At 44.7% G+C, this 23,040-nt stretch overlaps 1 protein-coding gene across 1 annotated transcript in view; it reads left to right on the forward strand.

Annotated features, from left to right (window-relative positions):
• Positions 1–23,040, forward strand: part of LOC147448521 (ras-related protein RABB1c) — a 75,955-nt gene that overhangs the window by 39,600 nt on the left and 13,315 nt on the right. Inside the window, exon 4 of the mRNA XM_086521091.1 lies at positions 22,093–22,175. Within this exon, the coding sequence (XP_086377217.1) occupies positions 22,093–22,175 (83 nt within the window). The remainder of the gene's footprint in view (positions 1–22,092; positions 22,176–23,040) is intronic.

Raw genomic sequence — 23,040 nt, forward strand, 5'->3', positions numbered from 1 at the left:
GCTTCAGGGTGTGGGACGATTACAGCGAGTTGCAGTAGAGGCCCCGCAGGTAGCAGAGTGCTGTTTCCAGAGGATCCGAGTTGTGGGCATCTGTGGGAGGACTTGCGTCATAGACCCTGACCCAGCAGCTCTTGAGACAGGACACTGGAGGCTATGGGCTCGGGAGTGCTGTCCACTGGCACGAGTACAGTGGGATCCTGGTGAGTGGCTCTGGAGGGACCCCTTCTTTTCTGCAGACCGCCCAGGAGTCCCCTTCTTTCAGTACACTGTTCGGCTTGGACGTCATATACTTGCAGCACAGAGAGATGCCCGCCCCGTTGCAACACGTCATTGGTAGGAGGACGGCCTCACAGTTGAGTTCTTGGCAGCTTTTTGGCAGAGGCTATGGGACTCCAGACAGCCGAGGAGCGTCACTTTGTTCCAGTGGTTGGTTGCACAGAGAGCCACAGCAGTAGGGAGCTGGCTTGTGCATAGTGGTCTCTTGGCCGCATGTACAGCCTGTGACCAGTTGGTGGAGAGTCAACGACACTGTCTTTGGGACTGCCCCTTGGCCCAATAGGTATGGCTACGAGTTCTTCGGCTGATGCCTGCCCTCTCTACGGCTCGACAGTACACTTGGGGGGCAGCAGCTTGGTCCACCCTCACGGGCCCGGCACTTTAGTTTGAGCTATCTTCCACCAGCAGGATGATAGTGATACAGGGGGGGCGACCTACACTCCAGCCTGCTACAGACCTTACTCCACAGGAGTGGTGCAGTGAGAGAGAGGAGTGTTGGGAGCTCATCAGCGGCCTAGCTCTCTGGTTCATCTGGCGGGCCCGTTGTTTCCGCATCTTTGAGGCTCGCCCTGTGCCACCAGCAGAGACTGTTCGTGACTTTTGGCTAGAGCGATCCATACTCTCAGAGGACAGCTTGAGGGACTACAGGGCAGCTCCGACCGCATGCGGGAGCGCCGCGAGGCTTTCCTTCGACTTTGGCGCCCTGGGCCTTTCTACACCATGGTCCAGGGGGTGCTCAGATGGCACTACTGTCCACCTGTGTGGCTCTTCCCTCCTCCCATCTCTTGATTTAGCCCCATTGTAGATATGCTGTTTTTTCATTGGGAGAGTCTCCCCATCATGCTTGGTGTAGCCCTCTCTTGCTGAGGTGGATGTAGCCCTATGGGCAGTTTTCATTAACTAATAGAAGGATCTTTTTCTTGGAAAAAAAAAAAAAGTCTGGCAAAGCCAACACTGGTCCGGTAGTCAATTTTACTTTAGCGTCTAAAAAGCGGTCACCTCTATCAGTCCCCACGTGAAAGGGACTCCTTTTTGAGTCGGTAAATGCAAAGGTGAAGCTATCTCTGCAAACTTTATGAACCGCCGATAGTAAGAGCACAAGCCTAAAAAGCTTCGAACTTCATGAACATTCTCTAAGTCAGGCCAATCACAGAAGGTCTCAATTTGGGCCAGGTCCATCGGCACTCCTTCTGCTGATACCACGTGCCCTAGGAAATGTATCTCCGGCAAGAAAAACTCACTCTTTTGGGCATTGATAACCAATCTATGCTTCCACAATGCTTAAAAGACCTGTAGCTATCACAGACTTGGGCACCCCAAGTCGGAAATCTGGCACAACACACGAGAGAATCACTTAAAATACTTCACTACTTCAAAATTTGAGTCGACATGGCCCGGCGTAGTTCCGTGCCCAGAGGTATTGGCCTCGGTATTTTCTTAAATATTAGTGCTTGAGTAAAGGACAACACCCGCGGGATCTCTACTCTCAAACTCTGCGTCTAGATGCTCTGCAGAGTGAGGCCCCAAGGGTCTATTTATTCTTACGAGGGATGTCCCAAAAGCAGTGCCCCAAAAGCAATAAACTCAAAAGCAGTCAATTTCCAAAAAGCATCTGGTCTAAAATCTGTCCTCAAAAGAAGTTAGTGCAAATTACGGAATTTCGTACAGTTTGCCACGTCAATCGCTGTTTGTGCATATCGCGGGAATCCGTATAGTTTGCCACTTCAGCCTGCCCCATCACAGATTTCGGGCCTATCCGTACAGCCCATGTTGCCACGTCATCACTCCTCTGTCCGGGCAGTGTTGCCACGTCATCATTTTGTGACATACCCCTCTCTTGAAAGAATTGTAATCGCCCTCGATTATGCCGGCAAAATCACACATAAGCCATAAACCAATTCAGTACCGACGCACTAGACGACACAAATCGAGCACTTGTAAGTCACATCACATTCAGATATATCACATAGAGTCCATTCTGATCTAGGACCATGATTCCTAGCAACGTATTTAGCAATCGCATCTAGATCTGCACCGGACCTTACTGATGTCGGATTAAATAATCCCATATTGCTATCATGTCCATAGATTTCTTGAGACTGAAATGCTGCAGTCATTTCGTCAATCATTTCGTCTGCACTCAAACACAGTCATGTGAGTTCTGGGAATTCCAATCCATCAATCAAACACTGAGTTCATATTGAACAGAGTGTTTCAATCATTCAGTTCTAGCTGTGTGGCCATCTCATCCCTTGGGAACTCTTGATGCTGTCACGATAATTCCATTCAATCATTTATCTTGATTCAAAACAAAATTCATGATTCTTATCGTTATCGGGTTCATTCTAGAGCTGTCATTGCTCCTAATTCATCATCTTATTCTCGATCCTGTTATTTGTACACAAATAGAAAGTTCTTCCAGAAAACATTAATTTCATACATAAATCAGAATCATCTTCGGAAATTCCTACTTCAAAGAAGTTCATTCACACACTTAGTTCATACTGAACAAAGTGTTTCAATCATCTAGTCATCTTATCCGTGTCTTGATGCACCTAGATCCCTGTGTAGCCATCTCATCCGATAGGAATTCTTGATGCGGTCACCACAGTATTCAATCATCTCATTCATATGGGAATCTTGATGTACTAGAATCTAATTTCATCAGCATCAATCATTCAATTATCAAACAAAATTCATCATTTTTATCTTGAATCGACAGATTCATTTCTAAGTTGCCGTCGCTTCCGATTTCTTTCAAATGCAATTCCTTGCCATGTTATCCTCGATTTTATCTGTAAAACAGGCAAAATGTTAAGCAAATGATTCACCTCGTTGCAAAAGAGTCAATGTCTGGCTCCATGCTTCCAAATGCATGTTCCTAGCTCCTAGTAGTTATCTATCTGCACACAGATAATAAGAGCTTCCAAAAACATTAATTCCATTCACTGTGAATTTTTTTGCAAAAAAACCGTAATTTTCCAAATTTGTTGGATATAAGATTTGTTCGTGTCAATGCGTAAGGCTTGTTGAGAGATCGACTTTGACTTCTGTCGCATATCCAAATTTTCAACTATTCAAGAGATTTTTGAAGGTCTTCTAAGTTCTAGCAAACTTCCTTGCCGAAAATTTACCCTATTCTTCATTCTTTTCTTCAATTCCCGCGCCGGGTTTCAACTTTTCTTTGCCTTCCCGCTGAGAGGTGTTATCTATGTCAGATTCTCCACGAGAACCCATATGTAAATTGGGATTCTTTATGGCTTATGCCCTGTAAGACAGAGCGATGAAGAAGGGAGCGTGCCCGATGCACGATGAAAGGGTGGGAGTGGCTAATAAGTCCGGGGTCGGTGCACGAAGAGTCTTCAATCACAATTTCCAAAGTGCCCAAGTGCCTTGTTTGCTCTTTGCTAGGACCGATATTCATGAAAAGCACACACCTAATGCTCTGATATCACTATCACAGACTTGGGCACCCTAAGTCGGAAATCTGGCACGACACACGAGAGAATCACTTAAAATACTTCACAACTTTAAAATTTGAGTCGACACGGCCCGGCGTAGTTCCGTGCCCAGAGGTATTGGCCCCAAAATCTGGCGCATTAGTTCTTTTTATATTAGTGCTTGAGCAAAGTACGACACCCGTGGGACCTCTGCTCTCAGACTCTGCGTCCAGATGCTCTGCAGAGTGAGGCCCCGGGGTCTATTTATTCTTACAAGGGATGCCCCAAAAGCAAAGACCCAAAAGCAGTAAATTCGAAAGCAATCAATTCCCAAAAAGGATCTGGTCTAAAATTTGCCCTAAAAAGCAACCAGCACAAATTACGGAATTCCGTATAGTTTGCCACGTCAATTGCTGTCAGTGCATATTGGGGAAATCCGTACAATTTGCCATGTGAGCCTGTCAGTGTAGATTTCGGGCTTGTCCGTACAACATGCTGCCACTTCATCGCTCCTCTGTCTGGGAAGTACTGCCACATCGTCATTTTGTGATAGTATCAGATGATGTCTGTGCTCTGCCTTGTTCTTAGTGAAAATTATAATGTCGTCAAAGAAAGTGTCCACAAAAGATTGATGCACTTTGAAAATCCTATCCATCATTTGATTAAAAGTTGCTGGAACATTTGAGTCCGAAAGGCAATTCATATAAACCAAAAGTTGTCCAGAAAGCTGTCTTGTAGATGTCACGTGACACATCCAACCCTATGTGTCCGTGGACAAGCTACAGCATGACCAGGGTTCAGTTCAGTCAAGTGAGTCTAGAATAGGAAGTGATCTGGCACTTTTGTGAGTCTGTTCGCAAACTGTGCATGTCCAGACACTTAATTTAGGTGCATATCCTTTGGTTGGACACAGCATGATCATCAGCATTTCCATCAGAATCCATCAGGGTAATTTTCCAGTGCATTAGACCTATTTTCCCTATTTTTGACATTTTTCACTTATTTATTAAGTGCTTTTGTTGGGAACTAGGTAGGGCAATTTTGCTAAGATAATATATAAACAAACCAGAGTTAGCACTTTCTGGCAGAAGAGGCAGCAGGAGCACCTTGCTCAATAGGCAGCTTCTCAACAGAACCCCACAGAGGCCTAGCGTTTTGCAAGACTGCAACACCTAGCGTTTTTGGACCATAGCAGCCAGCGTTTTTGCTTATGCATCATCCTGGTGACAGAACCCCATCAGATCAGCCTAGCGTTTTGCATTGCAAACCATCGGCAGCAGTAGAAGACAAAGATCAGCCCTAGCGTTTTTGCATCTGCATCACACTTCAGCGTTTTGCAGATTCATCGCGACGGAACCTCATTAAGCACCAGCGATTCAGTTTTCAGCAGTCAGACATCGCAGTAGAACCCCCGAACCTCGCAGATCTCACCTTCCCGCAGCAGATCCTCGCCGCACGGTCAGATCCATCGAAGTTTGCAGTTTCAGCCCGGAAAACGCAGATTTCAGCATCTGCGTTTTCAGCGCGTTATCGTCGTACCGTCATCATCGACCTCGTCACTGACATAGAGTCAGAATTCAGCAGATAAAGATTTGCAGATTTCAGCCCTTCGCATTTTCAGACTTCAGCCCGTCTCGTCGTCGTCGTCCTCATCGTCGGCAAGTCCAAGCATTGTAGAGATTTCTGCAATCATAAGTAGATCGCTCTCGCCATAGAGAGTGGGTCCTTCGGGGGAGGGTTTTGACAACATTCTGGTGTCGTATTCTTCTCTCTCTCTCTCTCTCAGTCTCATGTACCTGCAATCACAGTGTCCATACACTTTGTTTGTGTCCATTGCACTCTCACTAAGGGAACGGAAGGCTCTCCCTTCCGTAAGTAAAGGAACCCTTGAGCGCAGTTCGGAGCACTCATCTTGAGCAAAGTTCAACATGCACTTCCGCTGCACCTAACAGTGGACATCCCCCGGAGCAATTCGGATTTGATGATATCCACTTTTCAAATCAATTCTGCTGAAGCAAGAGAATCCCTGTAGTCTGTCGAGGATACCATCGATCCTTGGAATAGGGAATCTGTTCTTCATGGTGATTTTATTGAGAGCTCTATAGTCAATGCACATTCTCCAAGATATGTCTTTCTTTAGTACTAGCATTACCGAAGAACAGAAAGGTGACGTGCTAGGTTGGATGAGACCCTTTTCTAGAAGTTCTTTCACTCGGTTCATTATTTCTTCATTTTGGGCTCGGCTAACTCGATAGGGTGGCCGGTTCGGTGGTGTACTTCTAGGAATCAAATCAATCGTATGGTCGAGGTAGAGGTAACTTGCCTGGTAGGCCTTCAGAGAAACAATCAGCCTGTGTGTGCAAAAATTCTTGTCGTTCCTTATCCAATTCAAACATGTTAGCTCGTTGTTCATCATTCAGCTCTTTCAAGTAGATCGAGTAAAATGGAAAGATTGGATTTCATTAATTTGGAAATGGCCGAAGCTGATACAATAGGGACGGACTCTCCCTTCAATTTTACATCAAGTACAACTTTCCTGCCCTTCTCATTCTTCAAAGTAGCTTTCTTGGCCCGATAATCGACCGGTACCAAGGGATTCCTGGGAGGACGTCACACCCTTCCAAAGGAATAATGTAAAAGTCTTCGTGTCCTAAATACCCTTGACAATGCAAACAAAGTTCGCCAATGAGAGGTGTAATGGCAACATCCCGTCCGGGTGCCACTAGAACTGCCTCCGCCTGTGGCTTCATTCTGTCGGGCGTAATTCCAAGTCGAGCCGCCAATTCAGTGAAATGAAGCTGGCCTTGTCTCCTCCATCGAAGAAGATGAGGGCTTCCTGATCGTGTACTTTGCTCCATGCGCGACAAAGTTTTGTGCTTTCATCCATCTGATCTGGGTCGGTCCCCATACAATCTGGTACCAGGCCTGCTTTCACCTTTCCTTTTCTGCCACGTTCTTTAGCTGCTCTGGAACTCTTTGGCCTCTTTTGATGGTCCTCGCTGTGTCTTTTTGGGTCACCTTGCAGAGTTGTGTCCTTGTTCTCCACAGTCAAAGCACTTCCCTTTCTTGAGGTATTCTGATTTCTGTTCCTCAGACAATCGAGGTTGTGCATCCTTCTTTTTCTGAACCTTCCTTCTCCTTCTAGTATCATTTGTCGAATTTTGTCCGGTCCTTGGTGTCAAAAGTTGATGAGGGGGGTAAGTCAGGTTACCCGAATGCATAACAAATTCTTGCTTAGCATGTCCCATCAGTTGTTGTATGGACTCGGACTTCTGCTGAAGACAATAATCTCGGATCTCTTTGGGAAGTCCATAGCAAAATCACTCGATTTGTTGCTTGAAAGTGACCTTCTCAAAAGAAGAATTGGGTAGAAAAGCATCCCAAAATCTCTCACGATAAGCATCCAAAGTGTCAGCCTTAATCATCCGAAGATGGTCCCAAGTGGTAATCACATCTCGTACGTACTCCTAAGTCATCCAGGAGGAAATAAAGAACCGTTTAAACTCTAACCACTTGGTCGGGGCTTCTTTCCTTAAGAGAAGAGTGGACCACCACGCTCGTGCATTTCCTTTAAAAAATGATGCTGCCCTCCTGATTTTGGAGTGCTCTAAGTATGCTATGTCAAACTGTTGAATAAAAGCTAAAGCCTTGGAAGCATTTCGAAACCTTGAAAGGGTTTGAAACTTCTGCCTGTCCACCCTCCTTGAATTCCTTGGTCTTATTGCCCTTGTCCTCGAGAAAATCATATTGATTGGCTGTCACGTGCACATCTAACCCTATGTGCATGTGAACAAGCTATCTTAGGTATAGGGTTCAGGTCAGCTTAGGAAGTGTTCTGGCACCTTTGTGAGCCTGTGCATAGGTCGTGCATGTTCAAGCACTTAGAGTGGGTGCATCTAAAATTGTAATTTCAGGCCACCCCACGATCCTGTAAAATGGCTAATAAATGCTAAAAATATGTAAACTGGTTGTACACAGCATGATCATTAGCATGACAGTCAATACCCATCATGAGCATTTTATAGTGCATAGAGTCCATTTTCCCTATTTACTCATTTTTCACTTATTATTTAATAAGTGACTTTGTTGGAAAAGTGAGTAGGGCAACTTTGCTCAGTCTCTATAAAAGAAACCTAGCACTAGCATTTTCTGGCAGAAGAGGCAGAAGAAGTTCCAACAACTTGTAGTGCACCTTCTCAGCAAGACCGTTAGGAGGCCTAGCGTTTCCAGCCAACAGGAACTGACGTTTTTGGGATTTCCTCTCACTAGCGTTCTCAGCAACAGATACAGCATAGCGTTTTTCATCAGTAGCTGATTCTACCTGGCGTTTTTCAGTTGCAGACCTATAGCGATTTGCAGTTTTCGGCGTCAGATCAGCCCCAGTACATCAGCGCTTTCAGTTTTCAGCACTTAAGACACAACAGATCCAGGCCCTAGCCTCGCAGATCTCACCTACCCGCAGCAGGTCCTAGCCGTACCGTCAAGTCAACCAGCGGTTTCAGATTCAGCCCGCTGTCCGCAGATTTCAGTATCTGCATTTTCAGCGCATCATCGTCGCGTTGTCGTCCTCGCCGTCCTCGCCGGCACAGTACCAGTATTAAGCAGAGAGTCAGCAGTTAGCAAATTTCAACTTTTCAGCCCTAGCATTTTCAGATTTCAGCCGTCCTCGTCGTCGTCATCATTGTCATTGACATCGTCGGCAAGTCCATTGCATCTAGACCATTGTACTAGATTTGTGCAATCAATAGCATAGACCTCTCTCGCCATACAGAGGGGGGCCCTTGGAGGAGGATTTGAGAACCGTTTGGTGTCGTATCTCTCTCTCTCTCTCTCTCTCTCTCTCTCTCTCTCTCTCTCTCTCTCTCTCAGTCTTAGCACCTTCATTCACAGTAGCATTCACTTTGTTTGTGATCATTGCACTCTCTCACTAAGAAACGGAAGGCTCTCCCTTCCGTAAGTAAAAGGAACCCTTGAGCACAGTTTGGAGCACTCATCTTGAGCAAAGTCAACATTCACTTCCGCTGCACCTTACATTGGTATCAAAGCTTTGGCAGTGTTCTGTATCACTCAAGGAAAGAATCACAAGAATTTTTTTTCCTTCTTGTGGTCGCACGTAACCCAAGTCCACTTGTGCGTGTCGATTCTTAATCGCGTTTTTGAAGAGTGACAGGTAACCCAAGAAAGATGGTCTTGTCCAGCCTCCCCTTGTTCCTCTTTTTACTCATTGAGAGCGGACCGTGTACTTAGCGGCCGGCCAATCGACGTGAGGTGGGAAAAAGCAACTTTGATGTGAGTGCAAGGCCGCCAAAGGGTGCGCCCGCAGGGAAGAGTCGAGCTCGGGTAAGAGAAAAAGCCTTCTCAAACATCGATTGCAAGCTAAGAAACTCAAGAACCTTAAGAACCCAAGTTTCTCGAGAACTTAAGTACCCAAGAGCTCAATGTATGGTCATTACTCGAAGCGGAATGATACTTTGCGTGAAGGTGATGAGCATGGAGGTGGTGACGAAGAATTTTCCCATGAGGATTTTCCGATCCTCCCCCTTCCCCATCCACGCCACGGGTTGCACAAAATCCTCTGGAGCATGAGCAAACGTGCTTGGCGGCCAAAGAAAGAAAAGCAGCTATTGAGCTTGAGCGTGAGCAAGCACGTGAAGCCCAGCACATAGCGGTCGAAGACAGACGAGCGGCCTTGGAATTAGAGTGTGAGGCATAGAGAGACCGACGCATGCAAGAGTTGGTCCACCAAGTACTCACCTCAAAGTCCGAGCCGGTCAAAGATGTGGGTAGTTCATCTGGTAGCATAAGCAGAGATTCAGACTCCAACAATCCAGTCATTGAGAAGTTGACGTTCAGTAAGTATGGCGGTAAGATGGATGCTAATTATTCATTCTTGGTTGCATCAATTTAATGCTTATTTGCGACAACTAAGAAAACAAAAAATAGCAAAGTTTTGACGGCAGCCATGTATCTTGCCGGTGACGCCATTAATTGGTATCATGCATGTCAAGAGGCACAATTGACCGCGCACCTAGAGGAAGCCGAAGAAGGCATGTCCCTTTCCTTCAATAGGGACCGACTTCCAAGACAAGCACAAGGCGCGGTTTATGCTACCTCAGTACTTAGCGCGGTTGAAAGAAGATTGGCACAATCTCAAGCAAAATGGTATGCCAGCCATGTCTTTCTCTAACCGTGTTTTGCAGCTCAGCCCCAATTACGCAAATCGGATGATGAGCGCAAAGAGGCATTTCTTTTCGGGTTGGACGAGTATATCAAGTTTGATGTAGAAGTATTGGACCCCGTGGATCTCAACAAAGCGGTAGCAATTGCTCTCTCCCAAGAGATGAAGCACAACAAAGGAAAGCCTAAGGAGAACAAGTCTTCTCACAGCACCTCTCAGACTCCTTCAGAACCCACAGATTGGTAAGAATGGTAAGAATGATAACTCCTATAGCCACTCTTTCTCTAATCGTTCGGAAAAGAACTCTCAAAATGAAATTAAGGGTAAAGCTAACACACTTGCTAAACCTAAGCTAACACACTTGCTAAACCTAAGCTGCACAAGGAATTATAGGAGGATACATAATGCCAGAAGAACATATTATTTATTCTAAGGAAGGTCGATCTTATCAATGTCACGTCAAGGGTCATATAAAGAACATATGTCTTAAGAACCCATCCAACGAACCTAAAGAACCCAGAGAACCCACATCCTCTGTTAATGCCATAAATGAGAACACTAGTGTGTCCCAAGTTTCTCATGATTATCTAGTTGAGGAGTCTCTCATGAAGTGTTATGGTCATGTGAATGGTATACGCATGGTGATCTTGTTTGATTCAGGCAGTATGCATGATGTGATTGGTGACTCTCTTGTAGACGGAGCCCGCTTGGAGGTTAGCCAGACATCTCCTCTCAAGGTGTTGGGCTTCGCTCCCGGTATGGACTCTCTCATTACACGAGAGTGCCTTGATGTGTTATTCACTGTTCAACAAGCTTCCTTCCATCGAAAGTTTGAAGTGTCTCCTCTTTTAGGATGTGATATAATTCTAGGCATTCGATGGTTTGATGAGCATAACCCTCTCATTGATTGGGCAGACAATACTCTCACTTTCAATGCCAAAAGTGGTGGTGAGGAAGTTATTCATTCTTTACCTCTCATTTCTAATGTGCAGGTGAAGCTTGAAAAGAAACAGGAGAAGGAGACTCTCTCAGTCTTTTCTTCTCCAGAGCACGATACATATGTTTTACATGATAGCGATGTGATTGTTAACAAGGATGATGGTTTAGATGATGATTTTTCTAGTGAAGCTAACCTCATTGCAGATACGATTAGTCACGAAGAACCGATCTTGGCTCTCGAGTCGAGGTCCAAAAAACCCACTCAAGAAGTATTTTGTGTTCGCATGATTAATCAACATGCATTGTTTGAGTTTTTCATTTGTGCCGGTTTCTTGTATTTTTGTCCTTGTCTTTATGTGTTCCCTTTTCACAGGCATGCCGTATTGTACAATGCACATGACTCACTCACGGATGAGCACAGATGTATGCGGATCACTCTCGAAAAGAACAAAAGTTTGCATTCAAGGAATTCACATTGTTTACCGATTGTCCGTTTTGTCAATTGCTTTTACATGTCTCTTCCTTGGCATGACACAGTCTTAGCAAGAGCACAAGAAAGATTTTCCATCAAGCATCGGCATTTCTATTGTGATTTGCCACAACTGATAGATTTAGGTCGAAAGGCCAAGATTCGATCTCACTTTTTGCTTGTGTTTGGTGAACGGTTTGGCACTCTGTCGCTTTGTTCTCATGCACAATCTTTTTTCACATTGTTTACCGATTGTCCGTTTTGTCAATCGCTTTTACATGTCTCTTCCTTGGCATGACACAGTCTTAGCAAGAGCACAAGAAAGATTTTCCATCAAGCATCGGCATTTCTATTGTGATTTGCCACAGCTGATAGATTTAGGTCGAAAGGCCAAGATTCGATCTCACTTTTTGCGTGTGTTTGGTGAACGGTTTGGAACTCTGTCACTATTTTCGCATGCAAAGTCTTTTTTCCAGTTACTCTACATGGAATGGGTATGTTTATGGTTTTGTGTTGGATATGGTTTCAGGAATTTTCCTCCTTGGAGATTCTTGAAGAAGGTGGACCCATGTTCATAGACGTAGTTGGAGCATTAAAGCCGCCACATATCACTTTGTGTCGCTTTCGATGCGGCCCAAAGAAGCAAGCATTGCTAACCTTCTTGAAGTTCAAGTATTGCACGACCTATGCATCAGAGTGGGCCAGAGAAGCGTTCTTCGTAGGATTCCCACAGTTGTTGCTCCCTCGACGCCATATAGTTCAGTACCACCTCCCAAAAGGAGGTGTCATTTAGTAAAGGGGGGGGGGGGGGATATGAGTATTTTATTCAAAGGGTTTTCTCATGTTTCATGTTGAGAGAGTGAGTATTTTTAGTGTGATCAATACAAGTGCACATCCAAACCCTATGTGCATGTGGACAAGCTATCTCAGGTTGTTGGAATTAGGGTTACAGAGAAACACACACAGCTTGGAGAAGACGAAGGAAGCTCAAGGCACACAATAGAGAGTGTGTTACTTAGTGTGCAATGGAAAGATAGATAGCCCTCGAGTGATGGGCGTATATACAATGCTCGGGGAAAAAAACCTCCTAAAGAGGGAAAAAATGCCCCGGCGGTCCTAGTGTGTTCACACACATCACTACCACATGTATATGGTAACAAATCCCCCCTGGAGTGATGCGGTGAACGAGAGCTGGCACATGAGTAAAGGGAAGTGCCATGCCCTGAGGACATGATCAGTCCACAAAGGGGAGTAAGCCCAAAGCTTTGCGGAAAGCTTCAAGCTTCTCACGAGACAATGCCTTCGTGAAAAGATCTGCAAGGTTGTCGTGTGTTGGCACATAAGCCAAGTTGATCTCTCCTGCTGAGAGCCTCTCCCTGACATAGTGGTAATGCACCTCAATGTGCTTTGTGCGAGCATGAATAACTGGGTTCCTCGCAATTGCCAATGCGCTCTGACTGTCAGTGTAGATAGTGTTGGCAGTGTCCTGTCCAACACCCAAATCAGCCATAAGGCGTCTGAGCCATACACACTCAACCGTAGCTGTGAAGACTTCCCTGTACTCAGCCTCATAACTCGAAGTGGCCACAGTAGGTTGCTTCTTGCTCAACCATGATATACATGAACTTCCAAGCATGAAACAAAAACCACTTGTGGACACTCGCGTGTCAAAACAACCAGCCCAATCTGAGTCCGAAAAAGCATGTAAGTCTGGCGGCAATGATCCCCCCTTGGGATAAAACAAGCCAAGATGTAAAGTGCCACTAAGGTAGCGGAAAATTCTCTTGACAGCCTGCCAATGCTTAGACCCTGGGCTATGCATAAATCTGCTGACTTGTGAGACTGCAAACTGAATATCCGGCCTCGTGTTGCATACATAAATGAGGCAGCCAACAGCAGTTTGGTAAAGAGTGACATCAGCAGGATCGCCAGCATCATGTAGACTCAACTTCAAACCTGTTTCCATGGGAGTGGCAATAGGTTTGCAATCCTCAAGTCCAAACTTACAAAGCAACGTCTCTATGTAACTTTTCTGACACAAGGCAATACCACCATCACATTGCTTAAACTGTATGCCCAAATAATGATGCAACAGCCCCAAATCTTTCATCTTGAAAGTAGCATTCAAATCAGCCTTAAATTCAGCAATATGTCTCTCATTTGGTCCAGTGATCAGCAAATCATCAACATAAAGAACCACGATGAGAAATACATCACCCTCACGCTTTACATACAATGTGCTTTCTGTTGGACTGTTACGAAAGCCTGGTTTGACCAAATGAGTGTCAGCTTTCTCATACCAAGCACGAGGAGATTGCTTCAACCCATACAAAGCCTTCTTACATTTGCACACTTTGTCCTCTTGTCCTTTTATGACAAAACCGTGAGGCCGTGTTACATATACTTCCTCAAATAAGACACCCTTATGGCGATCAATCTCACCATCCGGCTTGCGTTTCAACTTGTAAACCCACTTCGTACCAATGGCTTTTTTGCCAAGAGGCAAATCACATAAAGTCCATGTGTCATTTTCTATAAGTGCATCATATTTTGATTGCATGGCAGCCATCCAATTTTCTGAATTCTGTGCTTCATCAAAAGACAGAGGCTCCTCAACATCATGTAAACTAGACACAGCCAAAGCATAAAAATCTGATGCATAAGATGCATGGCGAGAGCCTGAACGAGTACGACTAGACAAAGGTGCATCCAATTTACTGTCACGCAAAGTGTGCACCAGCCATTTTGGCATACCTCTAGCCTGCTCATTTTCAGCCCTTTCCTCATCAAGTACATCATGTACATCTGCATCAGTAATAGGCTGATCTAAAATATTTTCAGAAACCCCCATAGGCTGTACATTTGCCTCATTGGAACTTACATTCGTATTTCCACCACTGAAAAGAGGCAACAAAGTGTCATCAAATGTTCCTGTGAGCTACATACCAGGGCTGAACAGAATCTTGCACAAACACTACATCCCGAGAAACCAAAATACGTTTTGTTTGCGGATGATACAACCTGTAACCTTTGCTTTCAGCACTATAACCAACAAAAATACATTTGACAGCCTTATCATCCAATTTTCTGCGTTGCACTTGTGGCACCAAAGCATATGCCAAACAGCCAAAAACACGCATGTGCTCAATAGAAGGTTTTCTATCATGCCATGCTTCATATGGAGTAATAGACTGCAAAGCTTTCGTAGGATACTTGTTAAGTACATAAGTGGCACACATAATGGCCTCAAGCCAAAAAGAATGCGGCAAAGCTTGACTTTTGACCCTACATCGTGCCATTTCCGTCAGTGACCTGTTTTTTCTCTCAGCAACACCATTTTGCTGAGGTGTATAAGGCACTGTACATTGGTGTTTTATCCCACGACTAGCCAGAAATGCATTAAATTCATGAGACATGTACTCCCCCCCTCGATCGGAACGGAGGGTGCCCATAGTACATTTCGAGACATTTTCAGCCATAGCCATAAATTGTTTGAAGCACATAAAAACTTCGGACTTCGCTTTAAGCGGAAATACCCATGCATGCCTGGAGTAATCATCAATGAAAGTCACGAAGTACAGGTAATTGCCCAAGGACAGAGTTTGGATGGGCCCACAAACATCACTATGCACAAGCTGCAACCTGCATGTGGCCCGAACTGAACCATCCTTTGGAAATTTAGAACGCTGCATCTTACCCAAAATACGGCCTTCACAAACATGTTTGACAGGTGCTTCAAGAGGTGGCAAAGAAGCAACCATATCAGATTTTTGCAAACGCAGCAAACTGGCAAAATTCAGATGACCAAAACGTGCATGCCAAAGTTTTGCATCTGAAATAGCCCTTGAATCTGCAACAGCATTTGCAAAGTTTTGTCCAACACTTGTCATACAAAGTGAGCTTATACAGCCCACGGCACAAAAGCCCAGATGCAACAATTTCATCACCAAAACTGAGATCATGAACTGTACATCTGTCATCGATAAATTTGACTACAAGTCCAAGTCTAGCAAGTGCGGATACAGACAAGAGATTCTTCTTGATCCCAGGTACATAAAGTGCATCAACAAGTGTGAAGGAACTGCCATTAGCAGCAGTGAGCACAATCTTTCCAACTCCCTGAACTGGATAAGAGGCGTTGTTGGCACAAGTGACTGAATTCCCATGAGGGACAGACTCGAGAGAGGTAAACAATTCACGATGTGAGGTAATGTGCTTTGTAGCACCACTGTCGAAATACCACACATGATCTGAACGACGACAAGCCTGCATGTGGAAGACAAGCAGTGAATAAAAGCCCATTCTGCATCAACATCAGCACATCACAGTAGTCTCCTTTCACAGAAGACTCAACAATGGCTGCATTTGTAGTGGAACCAGCATTTGCAGTGGAACCACCCTCTTTCTTCTTAGCCTCTTTGGCCTTCAACTAGGACACGACTTGATCAAGTGATCATTGGTTTTACAATAATGGCAACGCATCTTCTTTTTGCCCTTATCACCAGAATTGCCAGACGAAGTACTGCCAGCAGAAGCATTAGGAACATAATTTTTGCCACTCGCAGCAGAACCATAAGAAGTGGCTGCATTGCTGTTACCACCCTTTCTTTGAGAAGCAATAAAAGCCTGTTCAACTGCACGCTGCCTAGTCCTGTTTTTTCTGGAAAGTGACTCTTGCAACAGCAATGTGCATAATGCATCAAACTTGACAACTTCAGGATTTCCTTGGGTCATCAGTTTCTAAGTACTAGGAAAAGTCTGGTAGGAATCTGGTAAGGCATCAAGAACAGTCTGCACAAGGGAACTGTCTGAAATGACTTCACCTGCAGAAATAAGCTGCTCATTGATATCCTTGACACTAGCAAGGAAAGTGTCCATATCATCTTCCTCATGCATAATCTTCGACTCCAGCTCTTTACGTAGCAAAGCAATTTTAGCCTCATTGCGGCTTGCATAAAGACCTGCTAAAATATCCCAACCTGCTAAAATATCCCAAGCTTGTTTTGCAGATTTTGCTGAACGGATGTGAGGAACAATGGTGCGCTTCACAGACAACGCAATCAATGCATGAGCCTGCGCATCCTTAACATCCCAACGAGCTTGTTCTGCCGTAGGCAAAACATCTCTAACAGCTGCAATCCTTGCAGCAAGACCTGCAACATCCTCAACATCGCCTACATCCTCAGAACCAGGACGTACATCAATGCCTTGCACAATGTTCCAGACACCCTTTGACACAAGAACATGTTGCATCATATAAGCCCACATAGGGTAGTTGTCCCCATCCAACCTATCCTCAGCAGCAAACATCTTGAACACATCTGTGTTGTTGTTGTCAGCCATGGTAAATGCTGCACTTGATGTGAAAACTGCCCGAAAATAGGAGAAACGGAGCGGGAACAACTTGTGCTATATAGCACAAACCGTAGAAGACTATAAGGCACCTGTTATGCAGAAAACGGCACTGACTGAAATTCTGCACAAAATGACGAAATAGCCTGTGCAGTACTGCCTGTAGTGGAAACGGAGGCCGAAATGAGCCCAAATCAAAATTCTGAGCAGATCGAGCTCTTCGAGATCTCCCAAAATATTTGTCGACCTGCGAACGCTCGCCAAAGCTCACTGAAATGGGAGAAGTTGAGCAGGCGTGTGCTGGAGCAGCTGGCCACTAAGCCCGGGAGGACGTGACCTGCTCTGATACTAATTGTTGGAATTAGGGTTGCAGAGAAACACACACAGCTTGGAGAAGACGAAGGAAGCTCAAGGCACACAATAGAGTGTGTTACTTAGTGTGCAATGGAAAGATAGATAGCCCTAGAGTGATGGGCGTATATACAATGCTCGGGGGAAAAAACCTCCTAAAGAGGGAAAAAATGCCCCGGCGGTCCTAGTGTGTTCACACACATCACTACCACATGCATATGGTAACACAGGTATAGGGTTCAGGTTAGCTTAGGAAGTGTTCTAGCACCTTTGTGAGCCTGTGCGCAGGCCGTGCATGTCCAGGCACTTAAGAGTAGTTGCATATCCTCGGGTTGCACACAACATTATCAACAGTCAGTACCCATCATGAGCATTTTACAGTGCATAGAATCCATTTTCCCTATTTACTCATTTTTCACTTGTTATTTAATAAGTGACTTTGTTGGACAAGTGAGTAGGGCAAATTTTCTTAGTCTCTATAAAAGAACCCTAGCGCTAGCACTTTCTGGCAGAAGAGACAGAAGAAGTTCCAGCAACTTGCAGTGTACCTTCTCAGCAATAGCTGCAAGAGACCTAGCGTTTCCAGGCAACAGAACTGACAGCGTTTTGGGATTTCCTCTCACTAGCGTTTTCAGCAGCAGATACAGCATAGCGTTTTTCATCAGTAGCAGATTCTACCTGGCGTTTTTCAGCTGCAGACCTAGCCTAGCGTTTTGGAGTTTCCGGCGTCAGATCAGCCCCAGTACATGAGCGTTTTCAATTTTCAGCACTTAAGACATAGTAGATCCAGCCCCTAGCCTCGCAGATCTCACCTACCCGCAGCAGATCTTCGCTGTACCGTCGAGTCAGCCAGCGTTTTCAGATTCAGCCCGCTGTCCGCAGATTTCAGCATCTGCGTTTTCAGCGCATCATCGTCGCGTTGTTGCCGTTGCCGTCCTCGCCGAGACAGTACCAGTATTCAGCAAAGAGTCAGCAGGTAGCAGATTTCAGCTTTTCAGTCCTAGCGTTTTCAGATTTCAGCCCGTCCTCGTCGTCGTCATCATTGTCGTCGACATCGTCAGCAAGTCTATTTCATCTAGACCATTGTACCAGATTTGTGCAATCATAGCATAGACCTCTCTCGCCATAGAGAGGGGGGACCCTTGGAGGAGGGTTTGAGAACCGTCTAGTGTCGTATTCTCTCTCTCTCTCTCTCTCTCTCTCTCTCTCTCTCTCTCTCTCTCTCTGAGTCTCAGCACCTTCATTCACAGTAGCATTCACTTTGTTTGTGGTCATTGCACTCTCTCACTAAAGGAATGGAAGTCTCTCGCTTCCGTAAGTAAAAGGAACCTTTGAGCACAGTTCGGAGCACTCATCTTGAGCAAAGTCAACATTCACTTCCGTTGCCTCCCGTTCCAGAAGTGTCAAGGAGGATTTGTCTGAATCTTGCCAAAATCCATGTGTGGCGGAAAAAAGGATCAGATTTCCCGGTAGAACAGAAATCGATTGAGCTCTGATACCACTATAATAGACTTGGGCATCCCGAGTCGAGAATCTGGAACGACACACAAGAGAAAATCACTTTAAAATACTTCACACATAATTTATAGTTCAATTTAGTCGACACGGTCCGGCACCTTTCGGTATTTCTTTTTGTATTAATGCTTGAGCAAAGTACAATTGCCCGCGGGTCCTCTTTGCCCACTGGCTCTTCAACACATGTCAACCACAGAGAGGCCCAGGGGTCTTTTTTAAAGGCCCTTGGCCATAGAAAAGCTATTACATAAAAAGCTGTCAAGCTGTGGATCCCCAAAAGCTAGCGCTAAATCAGTCCAGTGAAAATTCCAAAATCCGTACTCTGCCAAGTCAGCACAGCCTGCACAAAATGTAGAAATCTGTAGACTCAGCCAACGCGAAATGCGGAAAAATCCGTACAGTCAGCCCGCCAGCTTCTTTTACTTGTGCTAGTGTCCCGAGGACCCTATTGGCAGGTGGCCATAAGTTGGGACAACTTATCAGTGGTCTTTTGGTCCGTTAGGCATGCCACGTCATCAGTTTGTGACAGATTGCCTGGGTATGTAATTTTAGTGTATCAAGACACCTGTTGGAGATCAGCACGGTCTGTGTGTGATGGCTAATTTTACTACGCCAGAATATCAAGAGCTCTGATCTGGAATGAGACTTCTTATTGGATGAGATTTTTCTGGTGAGCCAACGACCTAGGATATTAAGAGCTCTAATCTGGATTGAGGAAATTGATTGTATCTCTAAATGTCTCTTGGAATGACCTTGGAAGTTTTTGAGCTAACTTGATTTGTTTTGCAATTATGTTGTAATCGCGGATGATTACTTTATGGGGGAATGTCAGAAACTGTTGACGTGTCAAGCCATTGAAGAACGGAGCCAACCTGCAGATCTCGACCAAGAAACCTAAACCCTAAGCAGAAGCAGTAGAAGAAGCAAAAGCAGCAAAAGAAGTTTTACTAACTTGCCAAGTGGCCTATTTTAAAAGAAGAGTTCCCACCAACTTATGGGACCCTGTCCGATGGGGCCCGAGTGACACAGACAATAAATAAAGCTGAACCCACACACACACACACAAGATAGTGTCAAAACTGATGATGTGGCAGTTGTACGGACACTCGCATTTTGCGTTGCAGTGCCACGTGGCAGACTGTACCGACGTAGCAGTTTGTGACACTTGGACTTGCAAGCTTTGCAACTACAAGAGGACTGTAGGTGCCAACGAAGTGTGCGCTCACTTTTTGCATGAAGAAGGCCAAGATGTGAGGTTTTGCACGCTTGTCACCCTTGAAAAACAGTGTTTGAAGCCATGGAGCGACGAAGAAAAGCTGACGTGTTGTCGTTGAACCCTCCACCATTACGAGACTGAGAGAGCAACCGGCGTCGATGGAGGTGGAGGGTGGCTCCAATTTTGAGGTGCCTTCGAGCTCTCAAGCACATCATCATACTCCTTTTGTATCGGACAGCAACAAATTAGGGTTTTGGCAGCATGGGTCAAAATTATGTTTGGGCTTTTTGCAAACATCAGGTAGTATGATGGAGGAACATGGAGTTATAAGCATGGGAGATGGAAAACCAATGAGAAGAATTGCTAGTTTGAATTTTGAGTGAGATCTTGAATAGTGTTTGAGAATATTGTTTGAACGTTGTTTGGTTTAAATTACATCTTGTTTGAACTTGTCATCGATTGAGTTTGTTTGATTATGGTTTCAATGTTGGTTTTGGTCTCATTGTTGCTTGAGAACCTCTGGCCGATGTAGGCTACGGCCTGGGAGCATCTAGTTGTAGTTGGGACCTCTAAACGACGGAGACTGTGGTCTGGGGAGCGTTTAGTTGTAACTGGAAACCTTTGAGTGACACAGTCTGTGGTCTCGTGAGCATTTGGTTGTATATAGCCTTTGAACGATGAAAACTTCGGTCTGGGGAGCGTTTGGTTGTACTTGGAAGCCTTTGAACGATGTAGACTTCGGTGTGAGGAGTGTTTGGTTGTATTTGGAAGTCTTTATGTTATATTTTTGCACATGTGAACTTTGTGTCATTTGTAAAGCATTTTGTGAAGCTATGACGAGCACAGTCTGGGTGTGATGGCTAACATTGCTATATTGGAATATGGGGAGCTCTGATGCAGATGAGATGACAGGATGACCGTATAATGTAATGCATGCTAGAGAATTTTTTGTTCGGCAATGATGGCATCGGCATGTATGCATAAAGGTAGCGTCTGCTTTGCAGGTCTAATCGTGGGCGATTACTCTTCTTTTAAGAGGGGGGTATGTCACAAGTGAGTGATGTGGCAAGGCCCCATGGGGCTAGAGTATTAAAAGGGATCCAACTATGCCATATGGATGTCACCGATCAAAGACCAAAATCCCTAAAAAGTGCTAACGCGGCAAAGTGTATGGACCAGCCTGCAAAACGTGGAAGCGTTGCTGATGTGGCAAACTGTACGACGGAACACCCAAAAGTTGCAAAACAGCTTTTGGGTGCTCATTTCTAGCCTGAGAGCTTTTGGGAGTCACAACTTTTCATGTATGATGCTTTTGGGCCAAGGACCTTTAAATATGAGCCCTGGGGGCTCACTCTGGCAATTCCAGCGTGTGCTGAAGCAGAGACAGAGCCCCTGGGCAATTGTACCTTTGTGAAGCAATATAAAAGAAGTACCGAAACTTTGGGGCCAATGCTCGCGACTGTGCTCAGGATGGCTACTCATTGCTCACCAGATCATTAACCTATCAGACTATCAGTTGGGAACAAAGTTAACCAAGAAAAACACCAAGAAGGGAAGAAGGTCAAGAAGTTTGTAGAAAGAAAGCGGGCTGATGCATTTAGAGAAGTTTATAAGAGCCTATGGTTGTCAATTTTGTATTCAATGAAAACTATTAGTGCAATCTTGAGCCTCTCTCTCTCTCTCTCTCTCTCTCTCTCTCTCTCTCTCTCTCTCTCTCTCTAATGTAATGTGAACAAAGATATATTTCTTCAGTCCTACAAGTCGACTTTGGCCTCTACATGACGCTTATAGAACTTTCTTTCTTTTTATCTCTTCTCTCTCTTGCATGTCCAAGATTGCTAGTGATGCTTTTGCTTTGTGATGTGGTTACAATATCTACAGTGCTAGGGCCCAAATTTGATGCCCACATCGGTCCTGAGCAAGGTTTCATCGAATTCTTTGTGCAGCCCAATGCCAATATGGGTGTGCAGGTAGAGTTATCTAGGGTCTATTGTCCAAGTGTGGTGATCACATGTAGATTATTAATGAGCGAACATAAACTTTGTTTTTGACTCACTTAAGATGTGGCTAGTTCCTTTGTGCTGATCAATTGTGCTATGGCGATGTAACAACTCCCTTTTCGTTGTGCGTGGGTCCATTGCATTTATAGCATATTCTATTTTGTTAGTTCAGGAACTTCGTTGCAAGGTTTTTTTTTTTCATTAAGAAACTACAATCGTATGTAAAGAATGAGTAGGACATTCTTCTCATTAATTTCGCTTCATGAATAAAGACAATGCATGTGTATGTTCGAAGGTCCTTTTGGTGTGCTGCTATAGCATTAATAGTGACTTTGAATATGCTAATTTTTTTCCAGGCGGGCCAAGAGTCTTTTAGGTCAATCACAAGGTCATATTACAGAGGAGCAGCAGGTGCCTTGCTTGTTTATGACATCACCAGGTAATATCATTTTTATATTCTCATATTAGCTGGTCAACATGAGTCATTAATTTAATTCACTAGAATGCCATCCTTTGATTAGTGTGATGTGCATGTTCATGCATGCATATCAAGAGAGCAAGGACTGCACTATGGGTTCTTGGTAGCTCAGGGTACCTCGCTCTTCCTCTCTTCTTTTAAGGGTACATGTTCACAAACCTATACTCGCATGACTTTGCACTCCACCTAAAACATACAAAATTGTATGGATTTCTCTAACAAGCTCCACTGATATGAACAGCTCTTTCACTCAATAGACATGAGACCATAGGCACCATTTATTTCATGCTGCATCTGAAAAAGACTACACATGCATTGTATATTTAGCAAATGAGCAACACATGTTATAGATGGCCGAACAGAAAAGAGAAGAGGGCTACATGGCCCATACATGCACAAACAACTATATGCGTTATCGATCCTTTTTGAGGTGCTGGTCTTAAAACTTCAGTATTTTTAAACATGGACCAGGGCCACATCACTTGGTACTATTGGTCCATTTTACACTCTTCACGCACGCCTCCTTGATGTACATATAGCTCCTTCACACTCCTCTACTTCCTCCTGGGAAGGGCTCACATGTCTAAAGTACTTGTCATAGGTACTTCCGTGAGCGTGCCAAGTATGTTGATTCAAAACAGTCTCTGGATTTTTGAGAAATATATTCAGAGTATCTTCCCAAACACTTTTCTCAATAGGCACAATGTTATCAGATTTGCCTCTTTAATGGGATGTACATAACGTCTGAAGGAAGTGCCAACTTGTAGGCTACAGCCCTATTTTCTCTGTGATGAATCATGAAGCTTATAATGCTTTACTGTTCACA

The sequence above is a fragment of the Adiantum capillus-veneris genome, chromosome 10, assembly GCF_014529385.1.
Source record: "Adiantum capillus-veneris isolate H3 chromosome 10, ASM1452938v2, whole genome shotgun sequence".
Classification (NCBI taxonomy): domain Eukaryota; kingdom Viridiplantae; phylum Streptophyta; class Polypodiopsida; order Polypodiales; family Pteridaceae; genus Adiantum; species Adiantum capillus-veneris.